Source organism: Heptranchias perlo, chromosome 8 (genome assembly GCF_035084215.1).
Source record: "Heptranchias perlo isolate sHepPer1 chromosome 8, sHepPer1.hap1, whole genome shotgun sequence".
Classification (NCBI taxonomy): Eukaryota; Metazoa; Chordata; class Chondrichthyes; order Hexanchiformes; family Hexanchidae; genus Heptranchias; species Heptranchias perlo.
The window spans coordinates 40,880,726-40,902,627 of NC_090332.1; the positions used below are offsets into that span (position 1 = coordinate 40,880,726).

Consider the following 21,902-nt stretch of genomic DNA (forward strand, 5'->3'; position numbering starts at 1 on the left):
CTGCACCGACATTTTCTTTATTACAGCTAAAAAGTAGCTAGATATGTTGAGATCAATTATTCTGTCAGAGAATGGTAAATCTTAACTGAGATTTGATCTCAAGAAGTTCCAGTTTATCTGTTTCATTTTTTTATGCAGATAGAGAAGATAGACTGGGCTACTTGGACATGTGTTTTAGGACCAACGTGTGAAGGAATCTGGCCTACACACAGTGATATAACAGATGTCAATGCGGCCTGTCTAACCAAAGACAGAAAACTTATAGTCACAGGGGATGACTTCGGCTTTATGAAGCTCTTTTCATACCCAGTGAAGGTAACTTGATTGACACTAGTATTTTGACAATATACAAAAATAAGACGGTATAGTTGGTAATTCAGTTCACCTTTGTTTTAAATCTCCCATGATAAATGGGCTAAATTGTATTTTTTGTGTGTATGCCATTAAACATGCTTGCCTAATCAAATTTATGCAGCTACACAAGCTAAAAATTCTAGTGTGATATCTATGAGCAGCCACCAGATGTCTTCAAAATGCGGCATCTCCACTTCAAAATGCTCCACAGTAAGGTTTTACTCATTGTCTTACAAATGCATCCACTGTCATGTGGAGCGTGTAAATTGTGTGGAAATTAGATTGTACATTATTTTAAGTATAAATGCAGTGATTTAGAGGGGCAGAGTTTTTTCGAAAGCCTGCAGAATACAGTGCATTGTTAAAATACTGGAGATAAAAGACTATTCATAACCTTAGAATTAGAGTTTAATGTGGCTGTAGATCTTAAAAATAATGACCAGTCATTTGGCATAGGAAATAAAAAGCCTAAATTAAGTGGCCTAAAGAATTTGGCAAGAAATTGCTAGGTAGTTGAGCATACTGAAACTCAGAGAGATAAAAATTAATCTTCACTGGGCTGTAATCGGGAAGGGCAGCTCCGCCCGCCTGCCCTTTGTACAACCCGGACAATTTTCATTCCCTGGAAGAAGCAGCGCTTGCAGGGAGTGCTGGTCAGGAAATTGCAGGCCCACAGACCTTGATTTTTCATCTACTTAAATTATGGGTTGAAACTCAGAAGGTGCAATCCTGCAATTTCCAGACCACTACTCCCAGAGGGCGTCACTTCTCAGTGGGAGTGCCCACCCCTCGTATTCAGCCCTTCTATTTTAATTCTAGCTATTTTTAAAAGCTACATGAACTAGAGACAGAAATCTCCTATTTGAGTCAAGGAGGTTAGGACAGAAACATTCACAATGTTCTGGGAGTAGGATCCATGAACCCTGGACCATGCACGTTTGTATGGGATCCACTCAATCAGCCTCAGTCTAATACTAAGCGAAGTTCGGGCTGCAGAGAGATGGTGCAGGTCCAGTAGCAGCTTGTGCAGGCACCTACAAGCAGAAATCTGATGAAGGGCTGCACCCCAAATATGAACCCAGCTTTTCTCCTTCAGATGCTGATCACCTTCTGTGCATTTGCAGCATTTTGTGTTTTAATTTTGGAATTCTAGCTTTGGCATTTCTTCTCCTTGTCTCTCAGTAGTGAAGGCATGAAGGCCAGTAAGAGATGAAAAGGGGGAGGGAGAGGTAATTTAAGACAGAAATTTACATTTAAAAAATTAATAAAATATATTAACAGCCTCACATTTACCTTGCGCCTGGGACACTTCCATTGGAGCATTCCAATGTTTTAAAGAAGTTGAAAGAACATTGTGTTCACAAATAATGGAACATCCAGAATCAAAGAGGCAAAGAAATGTTGGCACACATTAAGAGGCAAATGAGCATAACTCAGGAATGGGTCCTATTACAATTTGGCCTCGCTCCCAATATTCTCTACTCATGTTTACATCAGAAGGCAGTTTCCATAGGCAGTTCCTTGCCTCCTGTGATCTGAAACCAAGTGAATGAGCTAGTGAGCCGTAGGATTAACAGTTACCATTTTATCAAGTTATTCCACGTGGGTTTCCCGCCTTGCAGTCCTGTCCTCTTCAATAAACTGAAAAACATTACATTGTTGGACCATAGCATTCAGCCTAAACTACCAGTCAAATCTACACAAGAAAGAAATTCACGCAAAAGCAAAAATGAATGCAGCTGAACAATACAAAACTTACACACACTGATTTCTTGACTTTAAAATAACAAAGCTCTCTAGAATTTGTGACCCTTTTCTGAATCTTTAAACTGAGTACTTTGATCTTTTACATGGGTACACTGTCTCACTGCTGTGATGTAGAAACATGGCTGAATTAAACATCCAAGGGCTGCTGCCAAGATATACCCTTCACTTCCTGTGAGTTGGAAGCCAGCATCTTTGAAGAAACGCCGGTTCTTTCACAACAGGCTGATAACTGTAATATCAATTATTTCCATCACCTGAGTAGATGGTATGAGGGTAACAGCACCAACATTGTCTGGAACAATATTTACTAGGTCAGACATGAAACTAAAGCATTTTGGCAACTTTCATCTCTCAGGAAACCCGTTAATAATTGTGGCAATTTATAGTCAATGAGCTCTGCTTCTTTTCACAGCAGCAGATTTGCCCCTATTTAAGATTAACACCAAAAGAACAACAGGAGAATTTTTTTAACGTGGAGGAAATGCCCTACTAGAAACAGTGGTGGAAGCAGAATCCTTAATAGCTTTTAAAAGTGAACTGGATAAGGTTCTGAAAAACAAATAAATGGTTATGGGGAAAGAGTATGGGAATGGGACTAAGTGGTAGCTCTTTCAGAGAACCGGCATATGTGCAAGAGCTGAATGCCCTCCTTTCAATACTGTAAAATTGTATGATTCTATATGCAAGCGGGGGCCTACTTAATATTCAAAAGTCGCGGCCTGATGACATCATTGGCGCCGCGATGTAATATTAACTTAAAGTCAGGGGAGTCCCGCACTATCTGCAGCCCGGCAGCAGAACCACGACGGGAGGCGCCGACTGGCCAGAAGATTCCACGGTAAGTCTTTAAAAATTACTTCTGTTAGAAATCCTTTGGGGCCAGGAAGAGCAAGAGTGCAGGAACTTTTAGACTAGCACAGATTTGGTGCAAAAATTGGACTTTTTAAAATAAACTTTGAATTAATAGAATAGCATAATTTCCCAAAATTTCTCATTTACAAAATGGAAAGTATACATATACAATATGGCACACAAAATGTCCACAATAGTGTACGCTTAATATACTGACCTGTTTGAATATAGCATCTAGTCCACAGTGTCTTATTACTATCTATCCCAAGATAAGTAAAAAAGGGATGTGACTAGTTCCTTCCAGAAGGGTAAACTAGCACCTCACTTTGAGGTACATTACTTTTTCTTTTGACTTCTTACCAGAACTAGTTATATCATCTTGGATTTTGAAAGTGGAAATGGAGATTAATGTTGACAAACAGACCAAATATTTATCAAGGAATCAGACCTCCATGAATTAGCTTCTCTCTCCCTTTTTTTTATTCATTCATGGCATGTGGGCATTGCTGGCAAGGCCAGCATTTATTGCCCATCCCTAATTGCCCTTGAGAAGGTGGTAGTGAGCCTTCTTGAACCGCTGCAGTCTGTGTGGTGAAGGTTCTAGGTCTTGGACCAAGACTATAATGCGGTCGGAGTCAAGTGGTCCTGGCAGAACCCAAATTGAACATTGGTGAGCAGGTTATTGGAGGGTAAGTGCCTCTTGATAGCACTGTCAACAACACCCTCCATCATTTTGCTGATGATTTGAGAGTAGACTGATGGGGCGATAATTGGCCGGATTAGATTTGTCCTGCTTTTTGTGGACAGGACGTACCTAGGCAATTTTCCACTTTGTCGGGTAGATGCCAGTGTTGTAGCTGTACTGGAACAGCTTGGCTAGAGGCACGGCTAGTTCCGAAGCACAAGTCCTCAGCACTACAGCCAGAATGTTGTCTGGGCCCGTAGCTTTTGCTGTATCCAGTGCATTCAGCTGTTTCTTGATATCACATGGAGTGAATCATGGTATATAAAATTATGACGGGTCTAGATAGAGTGGATAGGGAGGACCTATTTCTCTTAGCAGAGGGGTCAGTGACCATGGGGCATAGATTTAAAGTAATTGGTAGAAGGATTAGAGGGGAGCTGAGGAGAAATGTTTTCACCCAGAAGGCAGTAGGATCTGGAACTCACTGCCTGAAAGGGTGGTAGAGGCAGAAACCCTCAACTCATTTAAAAAGTACTTGGATGAGCACTTGAAGTGCCATAACCTACAGGACTACGGACCAAGTGCTGGATAGCTCTTTTTCGGCCGGCACGGACACGATGGGCCGAATGGCCTCCTTCTATGACGTAACTTTCTATGATTCTTTGGATCGAATTGGCTGAAGACTGGCTTCTGTGATGGTGGGGATCTTGGAAGGAGGCAGAGATGGATCATCCACTTGGCACTTCTGGCTGAAGATGGTTTTCTCTATTATTTAATGCAATACAAATTATGCTTAAGTAATCCAGAGAGAAAGCTTTCAAAATTATCAACAAAAAGTAAAATGTCAAAATTAATATTTAGTTTAGATATACTTTCTCTTGTGGTATAGTATCCATACTTCTGTATTATAAAGGGTTACTAAAACTTGGTATATAAAGTCATGATAACCACTAAACTAACTGAAAATGTGACTCATTTGTTTTCCAGGGCCAATATGCAAAGTTTAAAAAGTATGTGGGCCACAGTGCACATGTGACTAACGTGAGGTGGGCACAGGATGACAGCTTGTTGCTGACAGTGGGTGGCGCTGACACTGCTTTGATGATCTGGAGTCGGGAAACTGATGGAAACAAGGACAACAAACCTGTAGACAGTGAAGAGTCTGATACTGACACCGAGGAGGATGGAGGTAAACAGAAAATGCACTAATAGCTTGAGCTTTTCCTCATAGAGTGCATTACTGTATTTCAAATCCCTAATTATTTTAATCTTTGTAATAAATTTAGATTTTACAGAGTTAGGATTATCTTGGAAATCTACCAGGACACTAGCAATACATTGCCACTATCACCAAATTGCACTCTCCCTTTTCCAACAAATTGGTATCATACTTTATAATCAGGAATAATACTCAATAATTTGTGCTATTTTAATTTCTTAGAATCACCTTGTGAATTTTGTAGCTGTTCTCCACTTTTTTCTCTCAAAGTAAATCTTCCTACCCCTCTTTTCTCCTCCAATTTTTCTTCTTACCCGTTCTTTTCTGGTGACAGTGGAGGAGACTTTTAATTGCTGGTCACCAGTCTCTCGCCTGAAAAACGAGATGGACCGGCAGTTGAAAGTCTGGTGGGGAATTTATGCACCCATTCAACTTCCAACTTTCAGGTAGACCCCTAAATTGGCACGGAGCACTCTCACCCAAAACAGGCGGGGATTGTTTAGTTATGCAAACCGGGGTTCTGCGCCTGTTGTCGGATCCCCTATTGCAACTTTCAAAGAGGAATGGGCAGAGTATGCACGGCACATGTCAGTCCTGTTTCTCCAGGCATTGAGAAGTCTAATCAGTGGTTCATAAAAGGACTGCTGGAGGCCCCTCCAAAAAGATAAGTTTTATGGGTTTTTAACAGATTTTTGTGGGGCTGTGAGGAGACGGAGTGCTCCTTTGGGCCCAACAAAAATCTTCCAGCTCGCTGCCAGCACATTCTTGCCACCACCCTCCCGGCATCCACTCCCCATCCTGACAGCCTTACCTGCTAGTCGACTATAGCAGGATAAGAACATAAGAATATAAGAAATAGGAGCAGGAGTAGGCCATACTGCCACTCGAGCCTGCTCCGCCATTCAATAAGATCATGGCTGATCTTCTATCTCAACTCCACTTTCCTGCCCTATCCCCATATCTCTTGATTCCCTTAGTGTCCAAAAACGTATCGATCTCTATCTTGAATATACTCAACAACCGAGCAACCCTCTGATGTAGAGAATTCCAAAGATTCACAACCCTCAGAGAAGAAATTTTTTGTCGTCTCGGTCCTAAATGGCCGACCTCTTATCTTGAGACTATGACCCCTAGTTCTAGACTCCAGCTAGGGGAAACAGCCTCTCAGCATCTACCATGTCAAACCCTCTAAGAATTTTATACATTTCAATGAGATCACCTCTCATTCTTCTAAACTCCAGAGAATATAGGCCATTCTACTCAATCTCTCCTCATAGGACAACCCATTCACCCCAGGAATCAATCTAGTGAACCTTTGTTGCACCCCCTCTAAGGCAAGTATATCTTTCCTTAGGTAAGGACACCAAAACTGTATATAGTACTCCAGGTGAGGTCTCACCAGACCCCCCTATATAATTGCAGTAAGACCCCCTCACTCATACTCCAACTCCCTTGCAATAAAGGCCAACATACCATTTGCTTTCCTAATTGCTTGCTGTACCTGCATGTGAACTTACAAGGACACCCAAATCCCTCTGAATACCAACATTTCTCAGTATCTCACCTTTTAAAAAATATTCTGTTTTTCTGTTCTTCCTACCAAAGTGGATAATTTACTGAGCATTAAAGGAAAGATCTGCATTTGTACAACACCAGATCATGTCTCAAACATTTCCAATCACTTCACATGCAGTGAAGTTCAATAGGTATATTGGTAAATGTGGCAGGCACCATATGCAGAGCACAGTCTCACAAGCAACAATGAGATCAATGATCAATTCTTCTGTTTAGTAGTATTGGTTGCGGGAGGAATGCTGGCCAGGAAAGAAGGAGAGCTTGCTGTTTTTCAAATGGTAGCTTGAGAACTTTAACATCAACCTGAACAGGCAAAGAGTGCTTAAATGTATCATCTCAAGCTGAGGGATGACACCTCAGTACTGCACTGGGACGTTAACCTAAATTATGTGGCCAAGTTCTGGAATGTTACTTGAATCCACATTCTGACGCAGAAGCAAGAGTGTTGCCAACAGAGTCACGCTGCCCATTTGGTGCCCGCAGCTTGCCAGAAAAATGTCAGAGGCCCGAACCTCACTCCTCCCCTCCCTCCCATCCTTTTCTAACCTCTCTGCTTCTCCTTCCACCTCCTTTCCTCTCTCCCTCTCAGCCCTCCTCTCCTCCCCATCCTCTTCCATCTTCTCCCTGCTCACCTCCCCTCTATCCTAGCCCATCTTCTACTCTTCTGTCTGTCCCCCTTCTCTCCTCTCCCAGGCCTCTCCTCATCCTCTGCCCATTCTTCTCTCCTCTCTCCCTTCCTCTCATTTCCTCCATCCTCTCCTCTGCCCTCATCTGTCCTTCTTCCCTCTACTTCTTCTAATTCTCCATCTGCTTCTTCTTCCCTGCCCCACTTTTGTTCAGTTATCTACCTGTCCCCTAATCCTGCTTGATCTGAAAAATGCCCTTGGTCTTGACTCACTGTGTGCAACTCCACAGGAAATTGACTAGCATATAAAATAGATAGGTAAATACAGCTCTACACATTTACATTTTTGTTGCTTATTTCTAGCTGTATAATTAGTTTAATAATTCTACCTGTTTTTTATTTCCCCTTCATTCTCCCATTCATGTACAACCTGAAACCTATTTTAAGTAAAATTCACTTCCCATTTGATCTAAAAACAGATTCCACTTTTTAGCCAATGAAGAGACAGAGCATAAATTTTGACCTGATTTGAGTAGCCAGGCCAAACATTGATATGATTTAGGTCTGGCATTCAGAAACCAGAAGCAGCCTGAGCACAAAGTGAGTTAACTGCTTGGTGGTACAGGGATCTGTGTGTCACTGAAACAACTTTTTACAGTGTTGGAGCACAATGTGGTGAATTACATCCCATTAAATTAATTGAAACATAAAAGGATGACCTTTAACATAAGAACATAAGAAATAGGAGCAGGGATAGGTCATACAGCCCCTCAAGCCTGCTCCACCATTCAATAAAACCATGTCTGATCTTGACCTCAACTCCACTTTCCTGCCCGATCCCCATATCCCTTGATTCCCTTCGAGTCCAAAAATCTATCGATCTCAGCCTTGAATATACCAAATATCTGAGCATCCACAGCCCTCTGAGGTAAAGAATTCCAAAGATTCACAACCCTCTGAGTGAAGAAATTTCTCCTATCTCATTCCTAAGTGGCTAACCCCTTATCCTGAGACTATGACGCCTAATTCTAGCCTCTCAGCATCTACCCTGTCAAGCCCTCTCAGAATCTTCTGTATCATTGCGATCACCCCTCATTCTTCTAAACTCCAGAGAGTATAGGCCCATTCTACTCAATCTCTCCTCATAGGACAACCCTCATCCCAGGATACAATCTAGTGAACCTTCGTTGCACCACCTCTAAGGCAAGTATATCCTTCCTTAGGCAAGGAGACCAAAACTGTGCACAGTACTCCAGGTCAGTTAGACTTCCTTACTCTTGTACTCCAACCCCCTTGCAATAAAGGCCAACATACCATTTGCCTTCCTAATTGCTTGCTGTACCTGCATGTTAACTTTCTCTGTTTCATGTACATTGACACCCAATTCTCTCTGAACACCAGCATTTAATAGTTTCTCACCATTAAAAAAATTTTCTATTCTTCCTACCAAAGTGAATAACCTCACATTTCCCTACATTATCCATCTACCACCTTCTGGCCCACACACTTAACCTGTCTATATCCCTTTGCAGACTCTTTGGGCTCAATTTTAAAACAGAGCCAGGAAGGGGGTGGGGGGTGTCAAATTGAGGTCTGGAGTATGGGTTTCCCAGACGGCTTTACGATTTTGATGTAAGGACGTCTTTTATTATTTTTTTTGTCGGTTTCCCGTCCGACTGACCGGCTGATTGACAGGATGGTCTCAGTCGGAAGGAAGTCCAGTCAGCGAGAGGACGTCTTCAGATAAGTCTTTGTTTGTATGGATGGATGGGGCGGCATGGGTGGGCATAGGTTGGCATGGGTAGGCATTGGTTGGCATGGGGGCCATGAGTCATGGGGGGGTGGGATCGGGGGTCAGTCACGGTGCTGGTGTCGGGATCAGGGGTCCGCAATCATTGAGGGGGTGGATCGGGGGTCGGGTGTGGGAGAATCGTGGTCGGGGATCGGAGGATGGGAATGGGGGGGAGGGCTGGGAGTCCGCGATTGGGGGTTGGGGGGTTGGGTGTCCGCGATTGCTGGGGGGCCATTGCAGATAGGCTTGTTGGGCTTGGGGGAAGCATACTTGCTACTCCAGGCCCACTAGCTGTGCCTTTCTAGACACCTACTTGTTAGTCTCGGGCCTTCTTGCCTCCTTTCACGAGGCATAAAACAGAAGGCCTGGGAATCCCGGCCCCCCGGGATTGAAATTGAGAAGTCTAGAAAAATGGAGACCCGAAGCCTCCATGAACGGTTTTAAGGCCCGACCTGCCTCCCGGGAGTGGGTTGGTTGCCCACCCCTCTTCCTGCCCTGGTGAAAACAGGAAATGGGCAGATTGGGGGCGGGTCTGAAATGGTGGCAATTTTCAATGCCCCCCCGCCCCAAACCCACCCATTTTTCAATGTTAAAATTGAGCTCTTTGTGTCCTCATTGCTTACTTTCCCACCTAGCTTTGTATCGTCAGCAAACTTGGATACATTACACTCAGTCCCTTCATCAAAGTCATTAATATAGATTGTAAATAGCTGAGGCCCAAGCACTGATCCTTGCGGCACCCCACTAGTAACAGCCTGCCAACCTGAAAATGACCCGTTTATTTCTACTCTCTGTTTTCTGTCTGTTAACCAATCCTCTATCCATGCTAATATATTACCCCCAACCCTATGAGCCTTTATTTTATGTAACAACCTTTTGTGTTGCACCTTATCAAATGCCTTTTGAAAATCCAAATATATTACATCTACTGGTTCCCCTAATTATGATTTCCCTTTCATAGAACGATGTTGACTCTGCCTAATCATATTATGATTTTCTAAGTGCCCCACTACCACATCCTTAATAATAGATTCCAGCATTTTCCCAAAGACTGATGTCAGGCTAACTGACCTGAGTTCCTTGTTTTCTCTCACCCACCTTTCTTGAATAGCGGGGTTACATTTGCTACCTTTCAATTCACTGCGACCATTCTAGAATCTAGGGAATTTTGAAAGATCACAACCAATGCACCCACTATCTCTGCAGCCACCTCTTTTAAAACCTTGGGATGTAGGCCATCAGGTCCAGGGGATTTATCGGCTTTTCATCCCATTAATTTCTCCTGTTCTTTTTCTTTACTAATCTTAATTACTTAAAGTTCCTCACTCTCATTAGACCCTTCATTCCCCACTATCTCTGGTATGTTTTTTCTGTCTTCTACTGTGAAGACAGATACAAAATATTTGTTTAACGTCTCTGCCATTTCCTTATTCTCTAAGAAAGAGTGGCTTTATCAGGAAGGATTAATAGGAGCTCTAATTGTAACCTCAGTATTTAGATGCAGTGCTCAGATGATTTAGAGTAGATTAGTTGTAGGCAGTAGAGTGGGACAGTAGATTATAACTTTGCATACTGTGCTTTCTCCAGCTGTAATTCCTCACATGTAATTCCTCACATGTTCTCAGCTGCGCCATTAGAAGAACAGCATCAAGTGAGGCCCAGGCACTTCTACATGTGAGAGGGAAGATCAGAGACTGTGTCTCCCCAACTTCATTTTCTTGTAATTAGAGAGCAACATTGGCAGAGTACAAGTAGATCACTTTACACTCAGAAGATGCATATCATGGGGAAAAAACTATAGGAAAGGACCAGGGTAAATGTATAATGTATAAACTTAGGGAGGAGTGATTTGCTCTGATTTCTGTCTTTTTTTTCCTAATATCATATTGTCCAAACGATGACAAGAGTTGAAAAAGAAACCCCACCAATCTTGCTTTGTAGGAACTGATAGAGGATGTTAATGGGGAATTCATGACATTTTTTCTTATACTAATTTTTCATTCCCTTACCCTTCCGCAAAGAAACTCATTGCTTTCTTCACATAGCTCAGTTTTAGATCAGAAATTCAATCTGAAGCATTTTAGGTGTTAACCTGAAGTCCACTGCTCAGTAACACATCGGCCCCGATATTAGAGGAAAGGCGGGATGGCAGCGGGGGGGGCGATTGGGCGTGTGGGTAACCCGCCCAATAAAATCTGTCCGTTCCCCACACGATCGCGGGTAAATTGGAGCCACTTAATGTGGCTTCCGGGTTTGGTTTTCGAAACCTGCGCAGCAGGCAGATTGTGCACCCACATCACAGGCTGTCAGCTGGAGGAGCTCTATTTAAAGGGGCAGTCCTCCAGTGGCTGATCCTGGAGCAAACACCCAAAAAGCACAATGGAGCAGCCCAGGGGAAAGGCTGCTCCTAGATTCAGTGATGCCTCACTCCAGCTGCTACTGGAGGGGGTGAGGAAGAAGAGGGATGCGTTCTACCTAGCGGACAGGAGGAAGTGGCCTGCCTCTGCCATCAAGAAGGCCTGGCTCGAGGTGGCAGAGGAGGTCACCAGCAGCAGCAACATCTCCCACACCTGGATCCAGTGCAGGAAGCGCTTCAATGACCTAACTAGGTCAGCCAAAGTGAGTACACTTACTCATTCTCCTACATTCCGTCTTCGACATCACCGCTCCAACCCCCCAACTCATTCTGTGTTGCCAACACTACTCTATCACATCACTCCTCACACCCACTCAAAGCTCATCCTCAACTTACCTGCACTTACTCACCACTTCCTCACCTCCCCAGTACTCACCCCACCACTACCACTCAATCCCAATCCTCATACAATGTCATGGCTCTGTCTCATACTCACCCTCTGATGCATCTCTTTCACGGTCAGCCACACCTAAACCGATGCATTCAGTGGTTGGCCATGTCATCATCACTCACTCGAGCGTCTCTACTTTCTCCCCTTATAGGAGGAGAGCCCAGAATGCACAGGAGAGGGCGAGGACCGGAGAGGGGCTGAATCAGATAGTCGTGCTCACAGACGTGGAGCAGGAGGCGCTGGAGCGGAGCCGCACCCTCGAGTGCCTGTCCATCGGGGACGCCGAGACTGACACCCAACAAACGTCCGGTGACAGAACTTTAATATTCAACACACACAATATCAATTGATGTTAACATGCCTTGCCAGCTTCAGCACCTCAACATCTGTCATCAAGCTTAATATTGCTTTCTGTTCTCTTACAGGGCCTTCAGCGACCGCTGTGATGGCGGAGGGTGATTCCTCAGAGGACCTGCCGGCCTCTGAAAATGCACCATCACATCTGAGAGAGCCATCCACCAGCACAGATACTCTCACCTCGGTGGTTCCCATCTGCAGTTAGTTGGGGTCGCACATGGTGAGTTGCCACACACGTGAGCACGAGCAGACACTGGTGGCAGGGGCAGCTGTGGAGAGTCCGCATTGGTGGGAGTACTCTTCTCCAGGCTCTGCTCTGCTGGACACAGATGCTGAACCCTGGGGGCCATCCATTAAAAGGAGAATGATCGAGGGGCAGCAGCACATTTGCGAGGTGCTGGAACAGGTGCCATGCGCACTCTCCTCAATCGCGCAAAGGATGGAGGTGTCCAACTCCTGCATGAGTGGAATGATGCCACAGGTAAGGGAGGGCATCTCTGAGATACTGTCACAGGGATGTGAGGGCATCTCTGAGGTAGTGTCACGGGTAAGTACAGGAACGCCTGCGATGGAGGGAAGGCTAGCCTCCATGGAGCTTCAAGCACGCCTCACGAATAAGTCCATTCAGGCCCTGACAACGGCTGTTCAGACTCAGGGTGAACAACATTCTGCCACCTTAAACAGGCAGGCAGATACTCTAGCACTGGCCTTATAAGGCTTCACACATGTCCTCCAAACTGTTGTCCAGCAGAGTGGTAGGAGTGGTGTGGGCCTGGCCCAGGGGAGGGATGATGGCAAAAGGGGACGTGGAAGTGGGGACGCCACTTTAAGCGCCCCCATGTCTCAGCCATTGCCCTCCCGCCCCCCCACCCAACCAGTATCCGCAATACTGCCTCCTCTCCAGGTGGCCAAGTCTACCCCTGCACAGGTGCAGGTGGAGCAGTCTTTGGAGGGGCCCTTACGGGCACCGAAATGCAGAGGTCGTAGGCCCAAAGCATCTAATCGGTCAAGGCATGAACAAGAGCAACCTGCTACTACCTCTGCTGCAGCCACAGGGGATGCACCACGTAGAGGTAGTCGGAAGTGAAAGGCGAAGGTTTTGTAAGCACAAAGGGGATGCACAAGGGTGATTGATGGTTGGTCATGTTTTTTATTTATATTTGCTTTTTGTTAAACGCACATTAAATATTATTATTGTCACCGCTACTGCCACGTTTTGGCCATTCTTGACTGGCTTCTGTAATAAGGCCCTTTCATGAGTTTCACCATGAACGCCTACATTTGATGCCACCTATTGGGTCACTCTACGGGCGTATGTGTAATTGCAGGACTATTTTGTGCGGGAGTGGGGGGGCTGGTGTTGCCACTGCTCGTTCCAGGTGGTGAGGACTGGAGTCTTCACACTGTCTGATGTTAGGAGAACCGTTCACAAAGCAGTGACTCCCTGGCGTCACGAGCAGCCAGATGAGCCGCTGTTCTGCCCATGGATTGCTTCTCCGCCTCCTCCTCCTCCTCCTCCTCAATATGGGTAGCAGATGTGGAAGGGGCCTTCTCAAGCAGCACCCCTCTCTGTTGTGCCATGTTGTGCAGGGCACAACAGACGACTATAATGCATCCCACTCTGTCTGGTGCATATTGAAGCACTCCCCCAGAACGATCATAGCATGCTCAATTGTAGTCCTGTTGGCAATGTGGCTGTCGTTATATCGACACTGTTGCTCGGTGGTGGGGTTCCTCAGAGGTGTCATGAGCCACGTGTGTACGAGGAGCCAGCCCTTGCGGGTGTTCGGTGCGTGGAAGCGGGGCGGGATGTTGGATTCCTGGAGGATGAAGAAATCGTGGCAGCTGCCAGCGTATCTGGCGCACACGTGAAGGAATCTCTTGCAGTGGTCACAAATGAGCTGAGTGTTGATGGAGCGATAGCCCTTGCTGTTGATGAACAGTCCTGGCTCTTGTGGAGGTGCTCGTATTGTTATATGGGTGCAATCGATTACACCCTGCACCCGTGGGAAGCCAGCCACAGCGTGGAATCCCACTGCCCTCTCCATCTGGCTGAGGTCGTCCATGGGGAAGTTGACGTACTGCGAGGCCCTGCGAAACAAGCCGTTGGTGACTTGCCTTATGCACTTGTGTGCAAATGACTGAGAGACCCCAGCGATATCCCCGGTGGCACCCTGGAATGATCCGGAGGCGAAGAAGTTGAGGGCAGTGGTGACTTCGACAGTGACAGGTAAGGAGATGCTGCTTGGCCCAGCCGGGAGCAGCTCGGCATGAAGGAGGCTGCAGATGTTTGCGACTACCTGGCAACTGACTCTAAGCCTCTGTATGCACTGCTCCTCAGAGAGGTCCAGGAAGCTGAGCCTCGGTCTGTAGACCCTGTTGCGAGGGTAGTGCCTCCTGCGACATCGCTCTCTCTGTTGTTGCCGTCCATGCTCTTGTGCGGGTGCCTGTGGCACAGTACTGTGTTGTGGAGCTCCACATGGTGGAGTTGGACGTCGTGCCTGGAGAGGCTGATGATATTGCTCGTCCTCGGATGAAGTGATGAATGCAGCCATGGCGCCCCCCCATCCTGATGGTGTGAGTTTGAGGGGGTCTGCAAAGTAGGTAGATATGTTTGCACAGCAGAGTTTTGGGTGGAAAGTAAGAATTTTGAGTGGAAACACAGAGGTCTTGCGGCCAAAACTTTGTCTGAAGTGACAGAGTGCCCTGCTGCAATAAATGACGTTTTCTCCCCACCTGTCAAATACTTATTTGCATCTCCCACTGGCTGTTGGCTGAAACACATCTGTTGCAACAGGAAGTGTTTCCCCCAGCACGGGAAACACGCTGAGGATCTTTCAAAATTGCACCCTTGCCAAAATATCTACTCAATCAGGTATCTCAAATATCTTAACTATCTGTTAAGGTATGTAAATCATCATTCCGCCGGCTTTAATTGCCGGTGGGAGTTCCTTATTCGGGAGATGAGCACGCACCCGAACGCGTCACTGGGGAACCCGGAAGTCAGCAGGTTGGAGCCGGGCTCCGAACCCGCTCCGGATTTCTACAATTTTAGGAGCCCCCCTCCGCCATCCGAAAATCGGGGCCATTATGTCAATGCTTCATCTGCCCCACATATACACTGTTTTCGAGTGATAAACCATTCTAATAACCTTGAAAGTCTTCTATGTATTTATTTAATGAAAGGCTTCACATCTCACATGTTTCTGTTGGGTGACACCTTTCAAAGGCATTACAGCTAAAAGCATAACCTTAGAGGGGTCACACTTCAAAAGTGTCACACCTTCAAAACATTACATTATTAATGCAAATGACCATGATTAGCTCAAATAATCACTTTTTGTTAAGTTACCAATCAAATAACTAACTGAATAAATGTGAACAAATTAAAAATTAGTGGAGAGCATTGTGCAACTGGCAGGAAACCAACCAATTACATCCCTCATTTATTCAAAGCTACCATAAGGAACCAGCAAGTACCGCAGAATCAACCAATCAAATCACTCTAATTTTTTCACACTGATTTCAACTGCCATTTTCCTTCTTTACTCAGTGAATATATACAGTTAGAAATAACAACATAACAAACACATTTTAAAAAAATACACAGTTCTGAAGAAATATTATTAAACTTACCCATAATGTAAGAAATACCTACTAAACATGTCCCCCACATATACCTGTTCAGGTGCTCATTACTGCAGACTCGACAGAGGGGAATCCTACCCTGGGTAGTACTATACCAGTGGCAAATTCAACAATAAGTATAAATTCGCTGTGGGAGAAAAAAATATATTTTGTAATGATGTAAATCATAAAAAGAAAGAAAGTTTCGAGGAGAGAAGAACAAATAAATACTTGCACTTTAAGCAAATCCACCTTGGAAGATAGAGCAAAAAAATACAATCCAAATAATTGGATCTTCAGCAGCTTCGTCAATGACCTTCCCTCCATCTTAAGGTCAGAAATGGGGATGTTCTCTAATGATTGCACAGTGTTCAGTTTCATTCGCAATCCCTCAGAATACAAAGCAGTCCGTGCCCGCATGCAGCAAGACCTGGACAACATCCAGGCTTGGGCTGATAAGTGGCAAGTGACATTCGCGCCAGACAAGTGCTAGGCAATGACCATCTCCAGCAAGAGAGGCTAACCACCTCCCCTTGACATTCAACGGCATTACCATCGCCGAATCCCCCACGATCAACATTCTAGGGGTCACCATTGACCAGAAACTTATCTGGACCAGCCACACAAATACTGTGGCTACAAGACCAGGTCAGAGGCTGGGTATTCAGCAGCGAGTGACTCACCTCCTGACTCCCCATCTACAAGGCACAAGTCAGGAATGTGATGGAATACTCTGCACTTGCCTGGATGAGTGCAGCTCCAACAACACTCAAGAAGCTTGACACCATCCAGGACAAAGCAGCCTGCTTGATTGGCACCCCATCCACCACTCTAAACATTCACTTCCTTCACCACCGGCGCACCGTGGCTGCAGTGTGTACCATCTACAGGATGCACTGCAGCAACTCGCGAAGGCTTCTTCGACAGCACCTCACAAACCAGCGACCTCTACCACCTAGAAGGACAAGGGCAGCAGACACATGGGAACAACACCACCTGCACATTCCCCTCCAAGTCTCATACCATCCCGACTTGGAAATATATCGCCATTCCTTCATCGTCATGGGTCAAAATCCTGGAACTCCCTACCTAACAGCATTGTTGGAGAACCTTCACCACACAGACTGCAGTAGTTCAAGAAGGCGGCTCACCACCACCTTCTCAAGGGCAATTAGGGATGGGCAATAAATGCTGGCCTTGCCAGGGATGCCCACATCCCATGAACGAATAATAAAAAAAGAATAAGAACTTTTAGGGAGGAAAGAACAAATAAAGTTAGTTTTTACACATTAAGCAAGTAACTTGCATCTTTTGTAAACTGGTAGATAAATAGTATTGCAAAATATTTTTGTGAAGCCCGGTGTATTTCAGTATCAGTAAAGTGTGTAATATTTTTACATTTGGTGAGTCATATTTCAATAAATTTGTTGTATTGTAGTGATAGACGAGCTACTGTTGTATTTAGGCTGCAACAGGGCCGCAGTAAATATCAAGAGTAACACTCCAGGTTTCCAGTCTACCCTTATTATTATCATTGTCAAAATTTCTTGTCAATACTTGCAGTCAGAACTATGGTTTCAGTAAATGTATAACACTGGATGGTTGATTATATTAAAATGCGACAGAAATTGGATCTTTAAAAATATTATTTAAACATAAAAAGGAAGAAAAAGTACTTTCCAGATCCTGTTGCAACAAAAACATTATTTCTATATTTTTTCTAGGGTATGACAGTGATGTTGCAAGAGAGAAATCCATCGATTACACAACCAAGATCTATGCAGTTAGTATCAGGGAAATGTCGGGCACAAAGCCACATCTGCAGCCAAAAGAAGTCTCAACAGAAGAAAGGTACATTATTGATAGAATAGCTTTGAAAATACACTTTTGTGGTCAATGCTGATTACATATTATTACAGCTGATGAGCTTTCCCATTAGTTTTTGTTCCACTTTAATTTGGATGATTTTTGTCCCTGTTAGGTTGATGAATTTCATTAAAAATGTACATCTATATTTGGCATAGAAAACTCACGGCACAATGTAACAGTTTGAACAATTATAGAATAAAATTAATAACTGTATTAAACCTTAATGATACAATGGTACTTTAAGTATCTAAACAAGGTTCTTCCTTTTGTGACAGACTGCTGCATAATATATATATATATATTTAACATTATAAGTCACAGTCTATGTAAAATAAAAACTTACTAGGTATAATTAGCGTTATTCCTTAATATATGAAATCCACGTTAGTCTTAACAGCTTTTCCTTTCCAATTTTATAAATGTAGGATTTGCAGGGGGTGGGTTTTTTTTAATGTATGTTGTTCGACATATAAATAATTCCATGGGGCGAAAAAAACACCTGTGGACACTATCCCTTTAACAGTTTTGCATCATATGCAACCATCTTGATTAGGTAACCTTCACCTTTCTGCCAAATATTGCATAAGCAATATCTGAGAGTCAGCCTTTTCCAGCTTTTCAATTGCTTCCACCAGTGTGGACCGCCATGAAAACTATTTTGCAAAATCTGGGGGCTAAATTGGACTGCATAGCACCCGTTTTGTAGGTGCTACGTGGGCACTTAAGCCCCAAAAATGGCATCCGAGTTGCAGGTGCACACTTCTGGTGTGACGTTCACAGGATGCCATATTGGTTGCACCCCTAACGAGCACTGAAAACATATAAAGTAGGGAGATTATGAGTAAATGAATGTGCAACGCTGATTTGAAGCAGCCGGCAGCATCTTCGAACTTCCGGCTCCAGCCAACGCACTGTTCTAACCTCGCACAGCTGGACAGGAGTTAAAGGGCATGGAGGACCCCCACCAGCGCTATTTAAAGAGAGCATGCATCAGTTACAGGTTATTGGCTGGATTATTTATTCTGGCTGCTGGTACAATTGTGGGCGTTTGTGGAAGTTTCCTATTCTTTGAGAAAGTTGTAATATTATATAGAGAGTGGTCTGGCTGGTCGTGCAGTACTGTTAGTGGCATTTAAAATAGTGTGCTGACCAAAGTTGCTTCCAGACATGGGTGGTCTGCTAGGGCTTCCTCTGGAAATTGAACATGACCGGAAGCATGCAGAGAGGCCACGCAGAGCAGGACAAGCTGCCAGAAGAGGGAGGAGGAGGAGAAGGAGGAAGAGATGGAGGAGGAGGAAGAGGCAGGGAGGGAACAAGATTGACAGGCCCTGTCTGCCAGGGCTCTGCGTAATCAGATTATTAATGAGCGATATCAGTAACCTCGACGACATCTCCCCGTTCACCAACAGTCCCACACTCCTTACCTTTCCTCTCCCACATCACCATCAAATCGTCTTCCTTATGATTACACATTGTTCCTCCCTCAGCTCATCACGGAAATGAAAACCAATACAAATTCATAACCACATTTATAGATTTACACATCAAATGATTCAAACAAACTGATACTATTCATCCTTGTGCATTCCCTTCGTGCCTGTCATTTATATGCCTTTACCTTTCCGAGTGCTCCTACGAGGAGCATCCCCAGTGGCTGGAGTATGGGTGGTGGAAGGCTGCTGACCTTCAATTGAGGAGTGTGCAGATGGCAGAGGAGGATGACCTCAAGCAGCTCTGGTCAGGGAGGACCCGGCTTCAGACTGCATGATCTCATCCTGGGCTGCTGTAGTCCGGCCTGGCTGGCTGACAGGCAACAGCAAGGGCACTGGGGGAGTGTCAGGGGTGGGAGCAGGGATGCTGTCATCCTGAGAGAGGACAGCAGGTTCATCTTCCATGGTGCCGCTGCCACTTTCCCAGGATGGCACTTCAGCAATTCTGCTGATCTGCTGGAGAAGAGATTGCTGGACTGCTGTGACGCCCTGGAAGGCTCGTTCCACAGTGGAACCCAGAGCCACGATAGCAGCAGTATGAACTTCCAAAGCTGCAGTCAGATCTTGTATGGCAGATGTTTGGGCTGCAATGGAAGCTGTGATATCAGTCATCAGACACTGCATCATGGTGGGTTCCACAGGTGTGCTGATAAAGGTGAGCACCCGTTCCATATGGAAATGGATGGGCTCCAAGCTCTGCCCAAAGCCCAGTGCGAAGTTGGTGCTGGACTCCTCCATGCCCCTTGACATTGTGTGCAGGCTTTCTGCCCAGTGCACCAAGCATTTGGCTGTATACACCCATCAGCCTTCATCTGTAGCTTGACCCATCAAAGACATCATCTGATTCCTCTGCAGCAGAACTGGTGTACAACCTTGCCCTCCGGCAAGCTGGCACCTGTGGTATCTGTGGTATCTGTTTACCCCACCCTGGCTCCTGCACACTTGTGCCCGGTGTCTCACCATGTGCAGATCCCTCCTCTATCCGAGCCTCTAAACTATGCGCAGTATCAGTCTCTGAGCTGGTGGCTGCGAGTGTAAGACTGAGCGACGGTATGTCATCATTGTCGTCTGCCTCTGCCTCCTCTGACTGTGCAGGTTCCAGTTCTTAGGTATCTGAAATGACAAAGGGACACAGGTTGAGTCGCAGTGCGGGGAGAGGAGAAAGTAAGACATACGTGCTTGCATCATCTGCAGCATGTGAGTCAGAAAAGACTGTGGGATGATGGAGACATGGAAAGTGAGAAGGAGGTTTAGGTATGCAGAGACCCTCATCATCGATACCTTCAGCACCACCAGCGGCCATGGCCTCAGCCACGGCCCGTCCAATGATGGACAGCACTGTCTCCTCCACAGGGGTGAGGACGTGTAGGCGTACCTGCCCTCCGTTTGTTCTTTCCTGCTGCCTGCTGTTGAGTGCCACCTTCTCCTGTAAGAAAGAGGGAAGTGTGTCAATGCGTGTCCTGCAAGATGTTTGGTTGTCATGGTTGAATTGCTGCCAGTGTGGGTGACCTGTGAGTTGTGGTTGTGCAGCTTTCCAGACTGGTAATGTGTGAGGGTGAGATTCAGCATTGTGATTTGAAAGGTTGAGTAGTGATTAAAAGAGTTAGTTGGTAGGTGGGTGTAGTGCGTGGAGCAGTGGATGAGGCTCGTGGTGTAGTTGGTAGGATATGCCACTTGAAACTTGAATGCACTCACCTGACCACTCGTGTCAAATCATTGAAATTCTTTCTACACTGTATCCATGTGCATGGTGGGACGCTCCTGGCATTGACCTCGTCCACCACTGCCTCTTCAGCATTTTTTTTTATTTGTTAAAGGGATGTGGGTGTCGCTGGCAAGGCCACATTTATTGCCCATCCCTAATTGCCCTTGAGAAGGTGGTGGTGAGCCGCCTTCTTGAACCGCTGCAGTCCGTGCGGTGAAGGTTCTCTCACAGTGCTGTTAGGCAGGGAGTTCCAGGATTTTGCCCAGCGACGATGAAGGAACGGCGATATATTTCCAAGTCGGGATGGTGTGTGACTTGGAGGGGAACGTGCAAGTAGTGTTGTTACCACGTGCCTGCTGCCCTTGTCCTTCTAGGTGGTAGAGGTCGCGGGTTTGAGAGGTTCTGTCGAAGAAGCCTTGGCGATTTGCCGCAGTGTATCCTGTAGATGGTACACACTGCAGCCACTGTGCACCGGTGGTGAAGGGAGTGAATATTTAGGGTGGTGGATGGGGTGCCAATCCAGCAGGCTGCTTTGTCCTGGATGGTGTTGAGCTTCGTGAGTGTTGTTGGAGCTGCACTCATCCAGGCAAGTGGAGAGTATTCCTTCACACTCCTGACTTGTGCCTTGCAGATGGGGGAAAGGCTTTGGGGAGTCAGGAGGTGAGTCACTCGCCACAGAATACCCAGCCTCCGATCTGCTCTTGTAGCCACAGTATTTATGTGGCTGGTTCAGTTAAGTTTCTGGTCAATGGTGACCCCCAGAGTGTTAATTGTGGGGGATTCGGCGATGGTAATGCCGTTGAATGTCAAGGGGAGGTGGTTAGACTCACCCTTGGAGATGGTCATTGCCTGGCACTTGTCTAGCGCAAATGTTATTTGCCACTTATGAGCCCAAGCCTGGATGTTGTCCAGGTCTTGCTATTTGCGGGCATGGACTGCTTCATTATCTGAGGGGTTGCGAATGGATCTGAACACTGTGCAATCATTAGCGAAAATCCCCATTTCTGACCTTATGATGGAGGGAAGGTCATTGATGAAGCAGCTGCAGATGATTGGGCCTAGGACACTGCCCTGAGGAACTCCTGCAGCAATGTCCTGGGGCTGAGATGATTGGCCTCCAACAACCACTGCCATCTTCCTTTGTGCTAGGTATGACTCCAGCCACTGGAGAGTTTTCC

At 45.6% G+C, this 21,902-nt stretch overlaps 1 protein-coding gene across 1 annotated transcript in view; it reads left to right on the forward strand.

Moving 5' to 3' along the window:
* The window catches only part of LOC137324570 (echinoderm microtubule-associated protein-like 6), a 436,862-nt gene that overhangs the window by 301,674 nt on the left and 113,286 nt on the right, over nucleotides 1-21,902 (forward strand). The window contains exons 27-29 of the mRNA XM_067989009.1: nucleotides 139-315; nucleotides 4,646-4,847; nucleotides 17,385-17,511. Of these exons, the coding sequence (XP_067845110.1) occupies nucleotides 139-315; nucleotides 4,646-4,847; nucleotides 17,385-17,511 (506 nt within the window). The remainder of the gene's footprint in view (nucleotides 1-138; nucleotides 316-4,645; nucleotides 4,848-17,384; nucleotides 17,512-21,902) is intronic.